This window comes from Palaemon carinicauda, chromosome 24 (genome assembly GCF_036898095.1).
Source record: "Palaemon carinicauda isolate YSFRI2023 chromosome 24, ASM3689809v2, whole genome shotgun sequence".
NCBI lineage: Eukaryota > Metazoa > Arthropoda > Malacostraca > Decapoda > Palaemonidae > Palaemon > Palaemon carinicauda.
Window position 1 is genome coordinate 12,616,877 of NC_090748.1, and position 23,706 is coordinate 12,640,582.

Here is a 23,706-nt window from a genome sequence, read left to right on the forward strand (position 1 = left end):
CCAGCCCAGCCACCCTTGAGATACTACCGCTAGAGAGGTATGGGGTCCTTTGACTGGCCAAACAGCACTACATTGGATTCTTCTCTCTGGTTACAGTTCACTTTCCCTTTGCCTTCACATACACCGAATAGTCTGGCCTATTCTTTACAGAATCTTCTCTGTCTTCATACACCTGACAACACTGAGATTATCAAACAATTCTTCTTCTCTCAAGATGTTAACTAATGCAATTTAATTGTTCAGTGGCCACTTTTCTCTTGATAAGGGTAGAAGAGACTATTCAGCTATGGTAAGCAGCTCTTCTAAGAGGACATTCCAAATTCAAAACATTGTTCTCTAGTCTTGGATAGTGTCATAGCCTCTGAATCATGGTCTTCCACTGTCTTGGGTTAGAGTTCTCTTGCTTGAGGGTACACTCAGGTACACTAGTATATCTAGCCTTGTTTCCTTTCCTCACTGGGCTATTTTCCCTGTTGGGGCCCCTGGGCTTATAGCATCCTGTTTTTCCAACTAGGGTTGTAGCTTAGCAAGGAATAATACATATATATATATATATATATATATATATATATATATATATATATATATATATATATATATATATATATACTGTATATATATATATATATATATATATATATATATATATATATATATATATATATATAGAGATAGATAGATAGATAGATAGATAGATATACTATATACCTATATGTACATAAAAACATATAGTAGTGTATATATTATAGCCATGAAAGGAAAAATGAAAAGACTTGATTGGACTTAATACTTTTGTCCTATTAGTGACTATAATACATATTCTGTGATCATTACATGTTAGCTTTCATGATTTCTACAAAGTATATACTATAGGTATACACACATACACACACATTATAATATATATATATATATATATATATATATATATATATATATATATATATATATATATATATATATATATGTATGTATGTATAAATAGTTTAGTTTACTTTAAAGAAGAATAATACTAACCGTCACATTACCCACTGGAGCATTTTCTCGTCCCTCATTCACTCTAAAGGAATAAGGAAGACCTAAAAATTCTGGGGTTTGGTCATTTACATCTTCAACCTTAATACTAATTGTAGCTGTATTTGACAAGCCTTCTGGATCTTCTGCCTTCACAACCTACAAAAGGAATTCCAATTATAAGTAATAAGTGTACCTTGCTTAATCAAAAGTTTAATTATACACATTATAAGCAAAAACAAACTATACATTTCACTAAGAATAATTTTACTTACCAATGAATATGCATCTAAACTTTCTCTGTCTAATTGGTCAACAAGACGGAAGATCCCCGATGTCTCTCCAATATCAAAATGGCGTAGTTCGTTGCCACTTATTAGAGAGAAACGAGCTTGATCCCCCTCTGGGTCTATGGCCTATAAAAAAAAATATCAAAATAACTTCTTTAAGTGAAGACTGATGATCATGAGTTCTTTTCTAATGACAATTTATGGTAAAAAATAAAAAATACTCAAGATGCAAAGAGAGGAGCTTTGTATGCATCTGAATTGGGTGCTTATCCAAATGATAAATACAGCAACCATTCTTCAATATATATGAACAAATAAAAGTACTAGGAGTGATAGAAACCGATACAAGAATTTATAGAGAAAAGAATCACATTCACATTCTCATTGCTCACATTGTTTACGTATTGGGCTTTAAAAATGTCTTTCCCTGGTCTAGTTGACAATTATTGATTGAAATGTGTGTGGGAATTATTTCTGGGAGATCATGATCCACGTTTCCTTTGTGTATCGAGTCATGGGCAATACTGAGATTAAAATAATTGATGTGAAGATTTGGTTTCTCTCTCAATACCGTTCATGGAAAATTGTTTCAACCGTTGTCGATCAAATTAACAGTTCTAAGCACAAAAGGAAACTTGTTGTTAGTGCAGGGGAGAAGCCAGAAAAGACTAGGCTAGTTGATTATAGTGGGGTCAACGATGATATTGACGCACCTCGACCTTTAGACAACACACAAGTTCACCCATCTTTTGATATTGATGAGCTTCACATTTTCTTGACTTCACCTGCTTTCTTTGATAAACTTTAGAAGTTCAGTTCAGTGAATCCTGTCTCAGTCATGGTACTGCTGCTCCAACCCTACACCAACCCTCAATGGTAATTTTAATACAGGTGTTACTGAAATACCGTTTTATTCAGTAAAGGTTCTGAAAGTACGCTACACTCTCACAGATTTGAAAGTCTCACACAGAGCCTAGAAATTGTTCCATACTTTAGTTCACAGAGAAATGAAAAGATATGAATTTATGAACATTAAATCTCAACCATAAAAAAGATACTTGTCTCAAGGTTAACTATTTTCCATAGAGATTACTTGGATAAGAGAATCTTGGTTGATAATAAAAAGCACCCACCTGAACCACTTGAATAATGCTCAAGTTACATTCACAAAAAGATGACAATTCTTATTTGAGAATATTGACAGCCCTGCTCCTCAGATCAATTCCCTATGACAAGACTCCTCTTTCATGTACTGTATAGCCTACCTGTGTACTGGAATAGTAAAATGCAAAAAACAAGAAACAAACAAATTTAAAATACTCTTCTGAGTATCTAAGTAAAGTACTTCAATTACATATATTGAAGAAAGGTAGTTCTTTGTTTGTTTTTAAAAAATAAATCTTCTAAAGATCGCAATTCAAAATTGATAATTTTTTATGGACTGTTTTAATTGTATAGTCTGAGGTTTAATCTAGACCCACCAGCTTCTAACCATGTGCAGATATTAATCTGATAACCCAACAGATTCCTAATTTGCATAGCTTACATTAAAGCTCGTGAAACCATTCTTTTCGGCTTCAGATCTCAGATATGATAATCAATTATCAGTTTTTCTACATCAAAAGTCATAACTCATTATAAAACAATGTTTTGAAATGAAGGATCTTTTCAATCTTCTTTTGAAATAAGGCATGAAGTTCAAGAGGTGACAGCAAATCCAGTCATCGTTGAAAGATCCGAGAGAAAATTTAACAATATCTTCAGAACAAAACAAAGGTCTTCTAATCTTACTCCAGTGATATGAAGAGATCAAATTTACATAACCTTCATATGTTAGTAATCAAACTATTAAAGCTCCTTATTCCACTATCCATGTCTAAGAGTTCAAAAGAGTTCTTTCATGGAGATCTACACTTACTTGCATAGTTAATATAATACAATCATCGGCTACAGGGTACTCTCAAGTAACTGCAGCAGATTTACCATTCTCACTTTATATTTTGTTTATTTCTTACCAGTCTTTTGAAGAGCAATGTCCCATTTTTTGTAAATCTTCACATCATTTGCACAAAATTTTCTAAGGATCCATTAATCTACCGGTATTTTCTTTGACTATTCCATAAATACTCACACTCCAGTCACCACAACGATTAAATGTTCTTTGGTTTGGATAATATCTCTATCATCATTGTTATGGGTTGCTTCCAAGTTCATCAGTTCAAATGGTATTCTCTTGAACAAGTAACATTCACTTGAACCTATAAAAGACACCTTTGATGCTTCTTTCATTGGGATTTGTCAATACTGTACATGTATCCCCAGCTTTTCACTTTAAAAACTTTTTATTTCAAAGTTTTACTATCATGGATTTTGGGTCTGCCATTGGTTTGTAATTGAACTCAGTTACTTATTCAGTTGAAAACAAGCTATACAGACTTTATTCTATCCATCCTTTTTTTCTACATCATTAATGAAAAAAAAGTATTTGGAATTTGACCTTTCAACGATTCCAGTTTTCAGCATTTTCTCATATTCTTTCTGAATCAGTTCCTAGATTCACTGGATTGACATAATTTCCTTTAAATTTCATGTTTTATATATATGTGAGATAAACTGATAAAACATATTTGTCAGTGAGAACACTGCAAAAAGAACCATAGGACATTATACAATAATGATTTGTTTGATACAAATACATTATGTATATTCAAAACCTCTATCAATTATGACAGTAATTTCTTTCAATTTTCTTCAGATATATTTCCTCTCTGTAAAAGGCACATAATCCTGTACATAAAAACCACCCTAATTTTTTTTTTTTATCATCAATAGCAATTTTCTATAGAACATTCACTTGCTTCAATCAGTTATCCACGTACACACATTATAAACGGGAAGGTGATCCTGAACCCCACATTTTCTGTGGATTTTCATTTCCAAATTTGTAACCAGAACCTAGATTACTATTTACTGGTGATTCAGATACACACTAAAGAAAAAAAATATCTAAAAGAAAATAAATATTGAATGAATTCAATTTTGTTACAATAGGTCTTACACTATTGAATTCATATATTGATCATTTATGTTTCATAGGTTCTTAAAGTTATTTATTGCAAATTACCCATTCACAGTGTCTCACCCATAAGACAAAAATAGCAAACACATATACTCACCCTAAAACCCATAGTATAGAGATGTTCATCAGAGGCATAAAATTATGTCATTTTTCTCACACATTTAATTGAAGAAAATTATATGCAATTTAAAATGATAATGCAAGAACTTACCGACAAAGTTAAAATAACCGAGTTAGGTGGAGTGCCTTCACTAACAGGAGCAGAGTATTTAGGAAGAGTGAAGATTGGGCCTCCCTTATTAGGTCCTCTGTTAACTATGACATCAATAATACTTTCACTATACAATCCTCCTTTATCAGTAGCCTGTAAAATAAGAGAAAAAGTAATAAAAATAAAGGCAAAATTATTAGCAAAATTTAACATGGAGAGAGAGGTGGATTAAGTGTAAAAAGGACCCAGGTGTACTACTAGAAATGGCAAAGTATGTATATTATGTTTGTCAACTGCAACATATGAAAAACTTAGCTTTTAGAGCAAACAACCAATTTTGTAACACAAATTTGTCAATTACATCACGGAATCTTTGCAGTTTTTTAAATGTATCATGACACACTTTGCCTCTCTTATCCCAGACAGAAGAACAATGATTGTTCAAATGAGCTAAATGGACCTATCAGTGGGTAGAAACTACCCTCCTCAAAGTTTGTGTAAGTTAGATATAGAACAGTAAAAATGAGAGAATCTATGATACATCACTGAACTCTGACTAGAAATAATTAATGAAAATCTGCAATAATATTTAACAGGAAACTAAAATGCTCATTTTCTTAAACACTCTGTTAAGGAAAAGATGTAAATCAGCTTGGATCATACCTGAAGTGGGACCCATGAGTGTAAGTGATCTTTGGTCACTGGACTTACATATCAGTATATCATCAACTATCAGTGATTTCAAAAAGAAGCTCCTGAGAACATCTTATGGATGGGGCAGTAGAGATAGACTACCGGGGGCTGCTAGAGTAACAAAAGCAGTGACTCAATAGCAGCTAGGGCAGTAGGAACTAGAAATTGACATTGGAGGGAAGCCAAAACTCAGGTGAAAGGGGAGCAGGCATAAGAATAGCATACAATACAATGGGTAATACAGAAACAGCTCATAATATTGGAGTCCCAGGAATAGCAAGCTCAGTGGGAGTAGCAAGTTCAACTGGAACTGCAAAAACAGCAGATATTGTGCATTCCAGAAAAGTAGCAAACATAGAAAACTGAAGAACAAGAAAAACAGAAGCAGACACATAATTGGTAGTCAAGGCAACAGTTAATGAAAAAGCAACAGAGGCTGGATGTACAACAGGAGTCACATACTGTATATAGCAGGTACCTGAATCACAGGTTCATGTAAAAGGGCATTGTCATAGCAGGCAAACCAACATGAGAAGTCTTTCTAACATGAGCTGAAGGCTCAGCTTGTAAAACCACAATAAGAAACATATCAATGTATCATGAAGAACAGGAACAACAGGTGGTGGGTCTGGTTAAAAGGCATACACAGTACATTGTCTAATAACTCCCGGCATTGAGGAAAAAAACCCTTTCTTGTGCAAAATAATTCTCCAACAAAGAAATATCCCTAGCAAGAAATGCACGGCTTGGGTAGGTAAGAAATGACACAAGCAGAACAGGCACCAAGTAGTCAGGGATAAAAGTAGTCTGAGTTGAGAAGGCAACTTGGTTATCGGGTAAAGCAGGCACAGATGGAACTGTGGGTGGGAAGTAGGCTAGTGGTTTTTTTGTGGACTAATAAACTTGCACCAGTTGGGTAGCAATCAGTCATGCAGTGCTCATACGCCACTCACAAGGTGTTCACAGTCTTCTTACCACATTTTGTTTCACATTAGCTCACATCCCAATGAAAGGATGAATGTTCATAACTTATCTAAGGTCATAGCTAAACTAGTCATAACTCTACTAGAAAAAAGGCTTACTGACTTATCTATTAACTATAGTCAACATGGAAAAAAGTAAGGTTTAGTAAAAAAAAAAAATAGTACTGTAAGTGGAAGCAAAGAAACAAATATTACAGGACATAATCTCAAGAATAAAACACCTTGGTGAAGTGAATTCTTCTGTCTTATTTTCGTTAAATAATTGAAGAATTCATGTCCTCAAATTCACCAGATAAATTTGGACTCAAGGTTTACAATGGTGTACTCTACAACATTTCTATTTAAGATTCTTAAAGCCAAAAGAAGTAATTATATTTAGATTAGAACTTGCTTTCAAACACTTTTAAAAAAATCATGGGCTAGAACCGAGACATGAAGGTGTCATTCTACAAAGTTTTTATCATTGCTACGGCAAATTATTACAAAAGAAAATTTTGGCCATGTTCAAAGGGTTTATTGATTATACAAAAAATCACTTTTAAGTTTAATGCACTTACCCTGATAGTAACAGAATACTGTGCTCCAGCATCTACCTCACCAACAAGAGCCAAGTCACCTGACGTGCCATTAAGAGTGAACTTTTCCTTCCCATTATTGGAAACATGGTTGATAGTATATTCAATCTCAGCATTTTTTCCAGCATCATTGTCCTTAGCAGTAATCTAAAAAAATTTAATTAACAGTAAAACAAATCTTTGAAATTATAGCCTTTAAGGTAATGAATTATATATCTCAATATAGATTAAAAACATGGTAGTGAAAAATGATATTTCAATTATAAAATAAATTTTTTAATATACTTACCCAGTGAATATATAATAGCTGCTACTCAGCGGCTCGACAGAAAACACACTCAAAAAACTCGCGAGCGATCGCTATGAAGGTTGCGGGTGTGCCCACCAGCGCCAACTATCGGCCAGATACCACTCTTGCATGTAAACAAACCCTTCAATTCTTCTCGTCCCGCTGCGTCTCTATTGGGGAGGAAGGGAGGGCCTTTAATTTATATATTCACCGGGTAAGTATATTCAAAAATTTATTTTATAATTAAAATATCATTTTTAAATATTTAACTTAGCCGGTGAATATATAATAGCTGATTCACACCCAAGGCGGTGGGTAGAGACCAGAGTTAATTAAGTTTACAGCGTATAAGCTAAGAGTTTTTGACAGTTATCAATATAACAAAACCAAAATATATAGGTACCTGGTAAGGAAGTTGACTTAGACGATTACTCTGCCTTGTAAGTCTGTCTTCCTCACGAAGCTCAGCGATCCTCTTAGGATGCTGAAAGACTCCCAGGAGCTGAAGTATTAAGGGCTGCAACCCATACAACAGGACCTCATCAAACCCCTAATCTGGGCGCTCTCAAGAAATGACTTTGACCACCCGCCAAATCAACCAGGATGCGAAAGGCTTCTTAGCCTTCCGTACAACCCAAAAAACAATATTAAAAAAAATTTCAAGAGACAGATTAAAAAGGATATTGGAATTAGGGTAATGTAGTGGTAGAACCCTCACCCACTACTGCACTCGCTGCAACGAATGGACCCAGTGTGTAGCAGTCCTCGTAAAGAGTCTGGACATCTTTTAAGTAAAATGACGCGAACACTGACTTGCTTCTCCAAAAAGTCGCGTCCATAATACTTTGCAGAGATTTATTTTGCTTGAAGGCCACGGAGGTTGCTATAGCTCTAACTTCGTGCGTCTTAACCTTAAGCAAACATCGGTCTTTCTCATTCAAGTGAGAATGAGCTTCTCGTATTAAAAAATCTGATAAAATATGACAAAGCATTCTTTGACATAGGCAATGATGGTTTCTTAACTGAGCACCATAATGCCTCAGATTTACCTCGTAATGACTTAGTACGAGCTAAATAGAACTTAAGAGCTCTAACAGGACATAATACTCTTTACAGTTCGTTGCCTACGATCTCTGATAAGCAAGGAATATCAAAAGATTTAGGCCAAGGACGAGAAGGCAGTTCATTTTTTTGGCCAGGAAACCAAGTTGAAGTGAACAAGTGGCTTTTTCTGTAGAAAAAACCGATGTTCTTACTGAAGGCATGAAGTTCAATGACCCTTTTAGCCGAAGCCAAGCACACTAGGAAAAGTGTCTTGAGGGTGAGATCCTTCAGGGAGGCTGAATGTAATGGCTCAAACCTGTCTGACATGAGGAACCTTATGACCACGTCTAAGTTCCATCCAGGAGTTGCCAAACGACGTTCCTTAGAGGTCTCGAAAGACTTAAGGAGATCTTGGAGATCTTTATTGTTGGAAAGATCTAAGCCTCTATGTCGAAAGACCGAAGCCAACATGCTCCTGTAGCCCTTAATCGTGGGAGCTGAAAGGGAGCGAACCTTTCTCAGATGTAAAAGAAAATCTGCGATTTGGGCTACAGAGGTACTGGACGAGGACACAGATGTTGACTTGCACCAGTCTCGAAAGACTTCCCACTTCGACTGGTATACTCTAATGGTAGAAGCTCTCCTCGCTCTTGCAATCGCACTGGCTGCCTCCTTCGAAAAGCCTCGAGCTCTTGAGAGTCTTTCGATAGTCTGAAGGAAGTCAGACGAAGAGCGGGGAGGCTTTGATGGACATTCTTTACGTGGGGCTGACGTAACAGATCTACCCTTAGAGGAAGACTTCTTGGAAAGTCTACCAGCCATTGAAGTACCTCGGTGAACCACTCTCTCGCGGGCCAGAGGGTAGCAACCAACGTCAACCTTGTCCCTTCGTGAGAGGCGAACTTCTGCAGTACCTTGTTGACTATCTTGAATGGTGGGAATGCATATAAGTCCAGAAGAGACCAATCCAGTAGAAACGCGTCTATGTGGATTGCATCTGTATCTAGGACTGGAGAGCAATAGATTGGTAACCTTTTGGTCAACGAGGAGGCAAAGAGGTCTATGGTGGGTTGACCCCAAGTAGCCCAAAGACTCTTGCCCACGTCCTTGTGGAGGGTCCATTCCGTGGGTATCACCTGACCCCTCCGACTGAGACAGTCTGCCAAGACGTTCAAGTCCCCCTGGATGAATCTCGTCAACAGGGAGATGCCTCGATTTCTTGACCATAAGAGAAGGTCCCTTGCGATCTCGAGCAGCGTGAAGGAGTGTGTGCCTCCTTGCTTGGAGATGTACGCCAAAGTTGTGGTGTTGTCTGAGTTGACCTCTACCACTTAGTTTCGAAGAAGCTTTCGAATATCATCAAGGCCAAGTGGACTGCTAATAGCTCCTTGCCGTTGATGTGCATGCTCTTCTGACTTGAGGTCCACAGACCCGAGCATTCCCGACCGTCCAGGGTCGCACCCCAACCCAAATCCGACGCGTCTGAGAACAACACGTGGTTTGGGTTCTTGACTGCTAGGGATAGTCCCTCTCTCAGACTGATATTGCTGTCCCACCATTTCAGGCATGCCTTTACTGGTTCGGAGACTGGGAATGATACCGTCTCTAACGTCTTGTCCTAGTTCCAGTGAGAGGCTAGATGGAACCGGAGAGGCAGAAGGTGTAGTCTCCCTAGTGAGACAAACTGCTCCAGGGATGAGAGAGTCCCTACGAGACTGTTCCAACTCCTGACTGAACAAACGTTTTCTTTTCAGCATTAGTTGGACTTCGAGCAGGGCTTGTTCTATTCGGTGGCAGACGGAAAAGCCCGAAAAAAACTGGACTGCGAATATCCATCCCCAAATATAGAATAATCTGGGATGGGATCAGTTGGGACTTTTAGGTTGACCAAAAGTCCCAACTCCCTGGCCAGACTCAACGTCCAATGTAGATCCTGCAGACAGCGAAGACTGGACGATGCTCTGAGAAGCCAGTCGTCCAAGTACAGGGAGGCTCGGATCCCCGATAGATGGAGGAATTTTGCCACATTCCTCATGAGCCTCGTAAACACGAGAGGAGCAGGACTGAGGCCAAAGCACAGGGCTCGAAACTGGTACCCCACATTCCTGTAAACAAACCTCAGAAACGGTTGGGAATCCGGGTGTATAGGAATGTGGAAGTATGCCTCCTGAAGGTCGAGAGAGACCATCCAGTCGCCTTCCATTAATGCTGTCAAGACAGCCTGGTAGACTTCATCGTGAAGTTTGTCTTGACAATGAACACATTGAGCGCACTTGCCTCTTACGTACTCCTGCAGTGAACATGGCTGCCAGATCATTGGAGCCATCCTTGAGGGACTTGTTCCTGCAGAGAACGTGGCTGTCAGATCATTGGAGCCATCCCTGAAAGCCTTGTTTATGCATGACATAGTTGTACAGCAGAACTTCAAACGCTCGAAAATAGCTCTGAAGTCGACCATAAAATCTTGGAGCGTCTCATGGCCAGGCGCCAGGGAGAGTATATGAGGTTTGAGAAGTCTATCTGGGCAGAGGCAGGAACTCCCAAGCCGAGAACTTCTCTCGTGTCATATCAGACTCTCGCTCTATAAGCCAGCTTAAAAGTAGGGAAAGCAAAGGCTGTCTCCCCCAAACTCCTCCTGGTGATAAACCAGTCGCCTAGCAAACGTAAAGCTCTCTTAGAAGAGCGAGAGAGCACTAGCTTATAAAACAACGGCTTCGAAGTAGCTAGGCCTAGTGTAAACTCTGACGTTTAGGCGAACGAGGAGCAGCAGTTACAAAAAGATCCGGACAAAGATCCTTAAAAATCAGCATGATTTATTTAAAGTCCATAGAGGGCTAAGCAGCTTTAGGCTCCTCTCCGTCTGACAGAGTCCTCAAGGGAATATCAGTAGGAGGGGGAACAGCAACTTCCTCATCTGAAGGAACCTTGTCCGACAATAGCCGAGTCTCAAGCAAGGGAGAGACCTACCGTGGTGGCAATGCTTTACAAGCAGAGTCCACACGCACTGGTGCATTAGTAGCGGACCAGGACGCAACGTCATGTAACTGCTTAACAGTCTGTGAACTGTCAACAACAACAGGTGCGGGAGGACGCTCGGCGTCCACTGGAGACTGTTTTGACTGCCTAGTCTGAGCAGTCAAAACAACTCTAGACTGCGGTAGTTGACGCTCAGCGTCAAAACAAGTCAACTCCGCTGGTTGGCGAACGTCCTGAACGTCAACAGGAGCATTAGGAAGCGGCCTAACGTCCAAATGCGGCTGAAAATCAACACGTGACCGCATCGAGTGAGGCTCTACATATCGTGACTGACGTGACTTAGCTACGCCAACGTCAACAGGACGCACAAAGGTTCGTTTGGGCGGCTGAAGGCCAGGATCTCGATGAGATAAACGGCTAGGATCAACGTGAACCTTATCGGCAGAATAGTCTTCCATAAGAGAGGCAAGCTTATTCTGCATGTCTTGCCGTACAACCCATTTAGGATCAACGGGAATGGTTGCGGTAAGAGACGAGGGTAACGTCTGTGACTGCAAAACCTTGCCTACAAAAAGACTCTCGGAGCCTGTGTTACGCTTTTGTTTAGGCGGCGAGCAGTCTTCCGATGACTGCATAGGGTCAGAGCTGTCCTAATAGTTAAAACCAGGACGCTGGACCTGTCCTGAAAGGACTGACTTTCGCTTAAAGGGCCTCGAAACCTTGTTCCACGGTTTCTTATGCGAAAAGCCTTCGGATGACGAGGAGAAAATCGTCTCTCTCGCCTTATGGTAGGGGCGATCTTGGTGAGATACGCCTGATACCATAGAGGGAACGTCTGTTCGCTGATCAAGGCCTCTCGAACTCATAAGTCGTACGACATTACTTCTCCCCTGGGCTTGGGAGCTTGCAAGAGGTCTCGGACTAGGCGAACGACAGGCACGAACAGACGAACCCTCGGTCGCAACACTGATAACACTTTGCGCAATATCACTTTATCACTACGATTTTGTTTTGCACTTATTTCACTGAAATCGAATTTTTTAACAATTCACATTAGGTATGAATAAAACTGATTTCTACCTGAAGCACGCAATTCTACCCTCATCAAAAGGTTATAATTGCGAAATCAGTCGTATAATGTAAGCACATTAATACAAGCAAAAAACAGTAAACATATTTTAAGATAAAAAGATCAGTGGCTGGGAAAGAGACTAAACACTAGTTCATTCAAAACTACGTTTTCAATCTCTCACCGTACAGTGCCTTGGGACGAGAATAAAAACTAAAAACGTTTTATCCTTTCTCTCCGTACAGAGACTAGGGACGAGAGAAACTCGAGAACAACGTTACTCGCTTGGGACGAGAATAAAGATCGGAACGTTCTCTCTCCTCTCTCTCTCTCCGTCTCTATCTCTCTCTCTCTCTCTCTCTTGATTTCGCACCGAAGAGAAGAGCCCACTTACGTTTCGTCAATAAACAGGTTATTTGACCAAAGGAAAAAAAAAAAACTGAAAGGTTTTTCAATTAAAAAGTTCCTTTAAAATAGAATTTAAAACATTTAAGCTTTGAAAGAAGAATGAACAAAACGTCAGAATCGATTTACTCTTTCTGCAAAGTGAAACCGTGATACTCACTCTCTCTATCGTAACGATAGAGCGCAAACTGCGTAGCATAAATAAACTAAACGTTAGTTCATCTTTGAAACAGTACGAAGACTATTCAAAGAAAATCTTTCATAAAATATCTACTAAAAAATATTCATTTAATAAGTTTTAAATCATTTGCTCTGTAAAAGTTATTTACGATTGAAAGGGCTCAACGTTCGGTTTCCAAGTTAGGACCGCCTACTCTCAGGAAAGGTCGCATATAAACAAATCATTAAAATTTATCTTGATGTTTATTATAAATGGAAAGCTAATCGAAGAGGCCTAATAAAGGCGGTTGAGATATAAAATATATAGAGGAAAATCTATAATTAATTTATAACGTGATAAGATAATTGCTAAAAGCCTTAAACACACTTCCGTACTAAGGGAAGGGTCGGCCATTTAAAAGTCAAAGAAAGTCCAAAAAACAATCCAAAGTCATCAAAAATTAAATCTATCCAAAAACGAGTTCAAGATTTAAGTTGAAGATAAAACACCTGCACTGCGAAAGCTCAAACCAAAATGAAGTACTTCACCAAATATGTTGAGAAAACTCCAGGTTCTACAGCGAGTAATGATACGTCTTGTCGTCAAGGTCGACAGAGAAGAATTGAAGGGTTTGTTTACATGCAAGAGTGGTATCTGGCCGATAGTTGGCGCTGGTGGGCACACCCGCAACCTTCATAGCGATCGCTCGCGAGTTTTTTGAGTGTGTTTTCTGTCGAGCCGCTGAGTAGCAGCTATTATATATTCACCGGCTAAGTTAAATATTTAAAAACCCACTTTCTTAATTTGGTATAATACAAACTACTAAATTGGTAAATCTTCATGTTTTTTCAACATCTTTTGAATAAAACATACCTTAGCAATATTCCTGTAAGCCGAACCAGCTTGAACAGATATTGGTGGATACACAGGAAGTCTTGGTTCATTGTCATTAACATCATTCAACACAACAGTGAGGGTGATGGGAGCACTAGCTGCTTTGCTGCCTTTCGTCTCTCGTGCCACAATCTAAATTAAGAAAATTTAACATTTTCAGAGATCATAATATAGTTTAGCCTAGTCTTAGCACAAGTGTCGAATGACCAAAATGAACAGCAATGACAATTCTTTAAAAGAAGAGCAATATAACACTTTGGTTGCAATAAAGTTATGAATAATTCTTCAACAGAAGAAAGAAAAGAATAATAACATATTTCATTATACTGAAAATATTCAGAGACCACAAGTGAAGTACAGTCCTAACTAAGGAGAAGTCTCTAAACAACAAACCCTCTTCAGATTAATGTCCAAGATAACTTCTATAAAAAATATAAGGAGTAAAACATGGTTTTCACGCAACAAAACTGTTTCATTTGAGTGAGAAGAAAATTGAGTTACCTATTAAATTTATAACATTTAATTACATTTTTTATAAGAAAAGACAAAAATAATGAAAAATAAAAAGTCTGAAATTTGATAAAAGGAATAACACCATAAACCAAGACACAAAAACCTGAGCATTACAAAGGGTAGATTTTTCTCATTTGTAATATGACATAATCTATTAACTTACTTTCTCACAAGGATGTGACCTAGTATAATCATTGGTGAAGAACAAAATAAAAATCCTTGATCTTTTCTTATGAATTTTTAAACACTGAAGTTTTAACACAACTGATTTTCAATATGTGAATTTTTTTTGTGTTTGCTTTCCACAAGAACTGAACTCATTTTGTCAAATATTAGATTATGTGTCATGAAATGAGGGCATTTTTAACATGATAATCCAACCAACTTTAAAAGTACTATTCATTTATAGAATGAAAATTGGATATCATTAATCATATTAGCTCGACAGCTAACTTAGAAGTTTCTTTCATATCTTAAAGAATTGTGGTAACTTGCCTTCCATTTAATTTGCATTTCTTTTCATTCTTTAGTGAAAGGATTAAAACTCTTCCAAAAATCGCATATAGAGCCAAGTCAGATTTCCTAGAAAAATAGGGTGTATTCATATATCCACAGTTGGTAACTGAGTGATTGTTGTTTGACATTTATGGCTCATTTCATAGGTTTCATGGGGCTTATCAAATGATGTTTATTAAGATAAAATTACTTTTATCCCTTAAAGATGGTTTCTCTATCATGGCGAAATATGCTGTCTTAAGACTTGGTTCCATGCATGCCCTACCAGAGTAGAGAGAGCCAAAGTGTAATGAGGGCAACAGCAAGAAAACATCAGGTTCAACTTGTGTAATCAATGTAGATTAGAAACTGATTTTGATTAACATTCCTTTAATTAGTCATGCCTAACTAATAACTAAATTATTTTACAGTAAAAGAACAAATACATATAAATACTGTACTCTGATGCAGCAGCATTCATAAGCGAATACAATCGGTCATTTTGTTGTCACGTTTTACATACTAGACGTAAGTTTTACCTGGAAAGTATATAATCCAGGATTGGGAGGGTCCCTATCAAGGCTGCTCTCAGCAACAACCAAACGGCCATCTGGCGCCACACGGAAAGCTGTTGTGGTTAATTCCCAGGAATAAACTGGTTTGTCATCAGTTTCCATCTGAAAACAAGGGGAAATAAAATTCATTCCAGTATTTTGTAATATTGTACTGCATTAGATATTCTATTTCATCTACTAACATATGTATGATGCATATTCAAGGGAAATGTTATTTAATCAAGCAATGTTTATTACTTGGTTAATGAATGGAAATATTGGATAAAGCAGGATAAAGGGTTGTTATCAACTTAGGGCCTAATGATTTAGTAGTAGTGACTATTTTCCTAAAGGATGGATACTCTCCAATCTTATTCCAATACTTTTTTATGCAATTTACATTAAAAATTTATACATGGTTTCTTTTGAATGTTGAATTGTACTTACAAGATCAGGATCAGTCACAGTCAGAGTAATGGGCCGAGGTTCTGGGTAGTCATCATACACAGGTGTTCCGGGAGCTGCATTTTCTTCTACATTTCCAGTGTATGAGGATGCTGTTAGCATAGGGGGCGAGGAGTCAACGCTCGTAACGTCTATGGTCAGCTTGGCTGTTGCAAATCTCTTTGCTTCACTTTCTTCTTCAGCCTTTTGAGCAAAATAGACATCATATAAAATTAAAGTATAGGTAGATTGCGAAAAAAAAAATTTTGCACAAGATACTATACTATGAACTACAATTGGAAGTACAGTATAGTTGATTTTGTAATATCAAAAGTAAAGTTCATTCAAAGAATATTACTTGTTAGCACAGAGGATGAGAGTTTGCTGAATTCCATTCTCTATCATAATCAAATACTTAGAATCCATAAGATAGATGTCTGCAGTTATAACCATGTTAATCTTTTTCTTACATGAATTCTAATAGGGTGTGTGTGTGTGTGTGTGTGTGTGTGTGTGTGAATTTATCAGGAATTATGAATTGTATGTGATTGAACCTATCAGCAATTATGATTAAGACCATTCGATGCTAACTAAACTACTCTGGGATATCATGTGATACTATTAGCAATGGTAAAATACTTAGCTTATCTACCTTTTAATAGTCCCATTTTCTGTTATGAGCAAAGTATTATCATTTTGGAAGAGGTGGTAACCAGGTTCATATGAGCACTTAAGTAAATTGCTAAGTTAATTTCTAAGACAACTTTTGCAAACATAAAATGTAGGCATCAATACTATAAAAGTAAACTAAGTAGGGACAGTCAAAAGTTTTTTTTTATACTGCACTGAGAAACACCAACAAATCAAGAATATGCATGGCACATATCAGGCTAGATCCAAAATGATGGTAATAAATTTATCCCCTACTTGTAAACACTATTTGATCTTAAAGGTTCTATGACACCTTAAATTCCATTTCATTCTTTTATGTTATTTCTCTTATTAAATCTTAACAGGTTGATTGCTTGAATATACACTCAGTTATAAGAAGATTTATTTTATGATCAATACTTTGTATATACCAGCAGAAAAATCTTACCAGTATTTACTACATGTTTCAACTTAATTGAATTTTCCTTTTAAATTGTGAATTTTCTTGAGACAGTCTTCACAAAATATGTTATTTTCATTAGTAAAATAAATTTTTGAATATACTTACCCGATAATCATGTAGCTGTCAACTCCGTTGCCCGACAGAATTCTACGGAAGGGATACGCCAGCGATCGCTATACAAGAGGGGGGTGTACTCACAAGCGCCACCTGTGGCCAGGTACTGCAGTACTTCTTGTTGACACCACTTCAATTTTTCCTCGGTCCACTGGTTCTATGGGGAGGAAGGGTGGGTCAATTAAATCATGATTATCGGGTAAGTATATTCAAAAATTTATTTTACTAATGAAAATAACATTTTTCAATATTAAACTTACCCGATAATCATGTAGCTGATTCACACCCAGGGAGGTGGGTGAAAACCAGTGTACATGTATATCAAGAAGCTAAGTATCCCGTATTTCATATTATCAGTTATTCAAAATAACAATGAAATTACAAGTACCTGGTAAGGAAGTCGACTTGAGCCATTACTCTGCCTTAAATAAGTTCGTCTTTCTTACTGAGCGCAGCGTTCCTCTTAGGAGGCTGAACAACTCTAAGGTGCTGAAGTATCAAGGGCTGCAACCCATACTAAAGGACCTCATCACAACCTTTAACCTCGGCGCTTCTCAAGAAAGAATTGACCACCCGCCAAATCAACAAGGATGTGGAAGGCTTCTTAGCCGACCGTACAACCCATAAAAAGTATTCAAGAGAAAGGTTAAAAGGTTATGGGATTATGGGAATGTAGTGGCTGAGCCCTCGCCTACTACTGCATTCGTTGCTACGAATGGTCCCAGGGTGTAGCAGTACTCGTAAAGAGACTGGACATCTTTGAGATAGAATGATGCGAACACTGACTTGCTTCTCCAATAGGTTGCATCCATAACACTCTGCAGAGAATGGCTCTGTTTGAAGGCCACTGAAGTAGCCACAGCTCCCACTTCATGTGTCCTTACCTTCAGCAAAGCAAGGTCTTCTTCCTTCAGATGAGAATGTGCTTCTCTAATCAGAAGCCTGAATAGTAAGAAACTGAGTTCTTAGAACTTGGAAAAGAAGGTTTCTTGATAGCACACCATAAGGCTTCTGATTGTCCTCGTAAAGGTTAAGACCTTTTTAGATAGTACCTAAGAGCTCTAACTGGGCAAAGTACTCTCTCCAGTTCATTCCCCACCAAGTTGGACAGGCTTGGGATCTCGAACGACTTAGGCCAAGGACGTGAAGGAAGCTCGTTTAGCAAAAACCGAGCTGCAAGGAACATGTAGCCATTTCAGATGTGAAAACAATGATCCTGCTGAAGGTGTGGATCTCACTTACTCTTTTAGCTGTTGTCAAGCACACGAGGAAAAGAGTTTTTAATGTGAGGTCCTAAAAAGAGGCTGATTGGAGAGGTTCAAATCTTGATGACATAAGGAACCTTAGGACCACGTCTAGATTCCAGCCTGGAGTGGACAACCGACGTTCCTTTGAGGTCTCAAAAGACCTAGGGAGGTCCTGTAGATCTTTGTTGGTGGAAAGATCCAAGCCTCTGTGGCGGAAAACCGCTGCCAACATACTTCTGTAACCCTTGATCGTAGGAGCTGAAAGGGATCTTACTTTCCTTAGATATAACAGGAAGTCAGCAATCTGGGTTACAGTGGTACTGGTTGAGGAAACTGCATTGGTCTTGTACCAGCTACGGAAGACTTCCCCTTGAGACTGATAGATTCTGAGAGTGGATGTTCTCCTTGCTTTGGCAATCGCTCTGGCTGCCTCCTTCGAAAAGCCCCTAGCTCTTGAGAGTCTTTCGAAAGTCTGAAGGCAGTCAGACGAAGAGCGTGGAGGTTTGGGTGTACCTTCTTTACGTGAGGTAGACGTAGAAGGTTCACTCCTAGAGGAAGAGCCCTGGGAATGTCGACCAGCCATTGCAGTACCTCTAAGAACCATTCTCTCGCGGGCCAGAGCGGAGCCAACCAACGTCAGCCGTGTCCCTTTGCGAGAGGAGAACTTCTGAAGTACCCTGTTGACAATCTTGAACGGCGGGAATGCATACAGGTCGAGATGGAACCAATCCAGCAGAAAAGCATCCACGTGAACTGCTGCTGGGTCTGGAATCGGAGAACAATACAACAGGAGTCTCTAGGTTATCGAGGTAGCGAACAGATCTATGGTTGGCTGACCCCACAGGGCCCAAAGTCTGCTGCAAACATTCTTGTGAAGGGTCCACTCTGTGGGGATGACCTGACCCTTCCGGCTGAGGTGATCTGCCATGACATTCATACCGCCCTGAATGAACCTCGTTACCAGCGTGAGCTTTCGATCTTTAGATCAGATGAGGAGGTCCCTTGCGATCTAGAACAACTTCACGAAAGAGTCCCTCCCTGCTTGAAGATGTAAGCCAGGGCTGTGGTGTTGTCAGAGTCCACCTCCACCACTTTGTTAAGCTGGAGGGACTTGAAGTTTATCAAGGCCAGAAGAACCGCCAACAACTCCTTGCAATTGATGTGAAGTGTCCTTTGTTCCTGATTCCATGTTCCCGAGCATTCCTGTCCGTCCAAAGTCGCACCCCAGCCCGTGTCTGATGCGTCCGAGAGGAGAAGGCGGTCGGGTTTCTGAACAGCCAAAGGTAGACTTCCTTGAGAAGAAAGCCGTTCTTACACCACGCGAGAGAAGACCTCCTCTCTCCGGAAACAGGAACTGAGACCGTCTCTAGCGTCATGTCCTTTATCCAGTGAGCAGCTAGATGATACTGAAGGGGGGGAGGTGGAGTCTCCCTAACACGATGAACAGGGCCAGCGATGCAAGTGTCCCTGTTAGACTCATCCACTACCTGACTGAGCATCGGTTCCTTCTCAGCATGCTCTGGATGCATTCTAGGGCTTGGAAGATCCTTGGGGCCGACGGAAAAGCCCGAAAAGCTCGACTCTGAAGATCCATACCCAGGGAGACAATGGTCTGGGATGGGACGAGCTGAGACTCCTCAAAATTGACCAGGAGGCCCAGTTCCTTGGTCAGATCCATAGTCCATCTGAGAATCTCCAGACAGCGACGACTTGTGGGAGCTCTTAAAAGCCAGTCGTCTGACGGAGCCGGACACAAGATCATGGTACTGCTGCACAGTCTGTGAACTGTCAACCATGGGGAAGCGAGGAAGTACAGTGACAACCCGAAGCTGTCTAGACTGTCTGGGTCGTACAGACAACTCCTTATCGGGTTGCTGAGGTTGCCGCACTGCGTCACAACAAGTCACTTCTGCTGGTTGTTGAACGTCTTCCCAGTGACACACTGACTCCGTAAACAAAAAAATCCTCTAACAAGGACTAAGCTTGGACTGCATGTCTTGCAACACAGCTCAAGGTCTATGGGAGCAGGTGTGGTAACAGACGGGGTTAGCGACTGAAGTGGAACCATTACCTTCCCTGGGAGCATGTTATGCTTAAATAAAAGTCCATAGGAGGCTACGCAGCTAAAGGCTCCTCTCCAAATGACAGAGTCCTCAAGGGAATATCAGAAGGAGGGAGAAAAGCACTTTCTCATCTACAGGGACCATATCCGAGAAAAGTTAAGTTCTCTCAGTGAGGGTTTCACTGGTGCAAAAGCAGCAGACTAGAAGGCAACGTTATGAAACTGCTTGACAGTCTAGTGAGTTGGCAACAACCAAAGATGTGTGACTGAGAAGCATGCGGGGAGGTATGCAGAGCATGTTGTATGCAGAGCATGCTGTATGCAGAGCATGCTGTATGTAGAGCATGCTGTAAGGTAAGCAGAGCGTGTTGCATGGCGTGTAACATTTCTCAGAAATTCCATGACCAGTGCTAGAGTGAGTAATATCGCATTACCGTCCATTGAAAGTGCACGTGCCGAGGGAATTGATTTAGACTGTTTTGTTGATGAATTTGATAGCCGGCATGATAATCGTAGAATTAAGCTACACTAAATGTACTATAATCTACTTCACCTCAGGAAAGGGAAACTCGCCCTGTTGGCAACACTGCATTACTTCAAGCATGCTTGCATGGGGTTTTAATATCAACATAATATTTACCTTACATTCATAACTCATGATTCATTTGTTTTGAAGATATTTTTGCCATATTTTGCGATATTGTTAAAAATATATTGCAAGGAATACATATATATTTTTATATAAGTAATACAAATAACCTCCATTATCATAATGTTTGTGTAGGCATACATGTATATGATTACAAATGCAAGTTATGAAAGTAATGAGGTGTTATTATTGTCATTTGTTATTTCCAAGTTGAATGGGAAGAGGCTCAAGTTGAGGAGAAAGTGGCAGATGCATGCGTTGAGGTGGCTGACTCATAGCATGAGGTTGCTGCCTCAAGAGTTGCGCTTGCTGTAAGGGTTGCGGATGCGCAGTAGCAGGTTCCTGAGGAACGAGTTAAGGTTCCTGAGGTGTGAGCTGCGAGAGTTGAGGTAGCGGCTGCGCAGAACGCAGTTCTTGTCTCGCGAGTATAGGTTCCTGAGGTGCTAGCCTAAGGAGTTGAGGCTCTCGCCTTGAGGAGGGTTGAGGTCGCTGCAGCGAGTGCTGAGGTGGCTGCCTCATTGATGGAAGAGGTTGTCGTACCTCAAGAGATTGTTGCCTCGCTGGTGGAACCGCAAGCGGAAGCGGAGGAAGTAAGGCATAAGATTCCTGCTCCCATTGCTGAGGTTGCCTTAAGGAAGGCGGAGGTTGCTGCACACCGCTGGTAACTGGCAACTCAGTACGCGGTAAGGTATCCTGAGGAACCTCAACATCGTACGCCTGGCAGACTGGACTGCGGTGAGGCGGAGCGATCGCAGGAGGAGGTGTAACCTTCTCAGCCTGACACTCACGCATTAAGACCGCAAGCTGTGACTGCATGGACTGCAGCAAAGTCATCTTGGGGTCGGCAGACGCTAAGGTCTGCTGAGGCAAAGCCTTAACAGAAGATGAGGTCTGTTGCGGCATCACCTTACCTCTCTTAGGAGGTGTGCAGTCACCTGATGACTGCGGAGAGTCAGAGCTAACCCAATGACTGCATCCGGGTTGTTGAACTCTAGAGGTCTGGACTTTACGTTTAAGAGGTCTTGAGACCTGAGTCCAGCGTTATCTCCCCGAAATTTCTTCTGCAGACGAGTAAAATAAGGGCTCAATCGTCTGCGGGTGGGAGTGACGGTCTCTGTAAGACACGCCCGCAACCACCGAGGATACTTCTGTGCGCCGATCAAGGCCTGCCGAACCCTTTTGCCCTTCGACATTGCTTCTCCCCTGGGCTTGGGAGCTTGCAAGAGGTCCCGGACTGGGAGGACGACTGGCACGCAAGAAGTACCCTCACGCACAACACTGACACACTTTGCGCTAATCACTTATCACTTTTGAATTTCTGTTTGCACTTATTTCACTGAACTCGAAACTTTAAGTGGTTTGTACCTGAAACACGCAATTCTATCCTTCTTTAAAAGTTAGTAATTGCGAAAACAGAATTACAATGTAACAGAAAAATCTAATGAAAGATAAATAATTCAGTGGCTGGAAAGAGACTAAACACTAGATCAAATAAACTACGTTTAAAATCTCTCACCGCATAAAGCTTGAGAACAAGAATAAACTCTAGAAACGTTTACCTTCTTCCCCTAAAGAGACTAGGGAGAAGAGCAAAAACGATAACAACGTTACTCGCTTGAACGAAACATTTATCCAGCTCTCTCTCCCTCCGTCTCTATCTTTCTCTCTCTCTCTCTCTAGACTTAGAACCTGAGAGAAGAGCCCAATCATACATACTCGTTAAAACATATTATTGTTAAAGGAAAAAAACTGAAAGATTTCCCAAATAAAAAGTTCCTTTATTAGAATTAAAACCATGAAGCTAAGAAAGAATGAACAAAACGTTATAAGCGGTTTACTCTTACTGCAACGTGACACCGTGAAAATTCTCTCTCTATCGTAACGATAGAGCGCAAGTTGAACGTTCTGAACGTCAACAACTGCAGAGACAAAACAAAACGTTAGTTCAACTTTGAAACAGTACGAGACTATCAAAGAAATTCTTTCAAAAACATTAAAATAGCATAATATGTTAACAGGTAAAACCGAAATGACGGGCTCAATGTTAATTAACTTCGGTACAAGAAAAGACCGCCTACTATTAGGAAAGGTCGAATATAAACAAATATAAAAATTAATTTTAATAATTTTATAAAAAAGGAAGTTAATCGAAGAGGCCTATAAGAGGCGGAGAGATATAAAATAAATCTATAACTTTTGTTAAGCAAAATTAAGAAAGAGAGTCTATACTCTCTTAGACACCAACACTTCCGTCTAAGGGAAGGGTCGGCCATTTAAAGGTGAAAGAGAGTTCATACTCTCTTCGTCACCATAATTAATCAAATTAATTCCAAAAGCTAGCTAAGCTAATAATAAAACTTCCTGAATAGCGAAAGCTGAAATCTTAGAGCAATACTTCACCAAAAACCGTGAACAAGACTCCAAAATTATAAGCGTATCCATGAACGTCTTGCCGGAAGCACGACAGAGGAAAAATTGAAGTGGTGTCAACAAGAAGTACTGCAGTACCTGGCCACAGGTGGCGCTTGTGAGTACACCCCCCTCTTGTATAGCGATCGCTGGCGTATCCCTTCCGTAGAATTCTGTCGGGCAACGGAGTTGACAGCTACATGATTATCGGGTAAGTTTAATATTGAAAATTATGGTTTTCAGAACATTAATTTCAGGGGGAGCTTGTTAATGCTTCATGAGGTTTATAATTATAGAATTTTATGAAGAAAAAGGAAAGCTGGGCACATTAAAGGGACTTTGGAATGTTTCATGATGAGGTTTCACTCTTAAGGTGAGAATACAAATCTACTGTCTATGAACCAGCTCATTTACTCAAGAGTT

At 39.7% G+C, this 23,706-nt stretch overlaps 1 protein-coding gene across 1 annotated transcript in view; it reads right to left on the minus strand.

Moving 5' to 3' along the window:
• The window catches only part of LOC137618086 (cadherin-99C-like), a 271,312-nt gene that overhangs the window by 117,188 nt on the left and 130,418 nt on the right, over window positions 1–23,706 (minus strand). Inside the window, exons 10-16 of the mRNA XM_068348061.1 lie at window positions 15,692–15,892; window positions 15,230–15,367; window positions 13,662–13,814; window positions 6,828–6,992; window positions 4,595–4,747; window positions 1,290–1,430; window positions 1,018–1,173 (exon numbers count right to left, since the gene is read on the minus strand). Coding sequence (XP_068204162.1) covers window positions 1,018–1,173; window positions 1,290–1,430; window positions 4,595–4,747; window positions 6,828–6,992; window positions 13,662–13,814; window positions 15,230–15,367; window positions 15,692–15,892 — 1,107 coding nt within the window. The remainder of the gene's footprint in view (window positions 1–1,017; window positions 1,174–1,289; window positions 1,431–4,594; window positions 4,748–6,827; window positions 6,993–13,661; window positions 13,815–15,229; window positions 15,368–15,691; window positions 15,893–23,706) is intronic.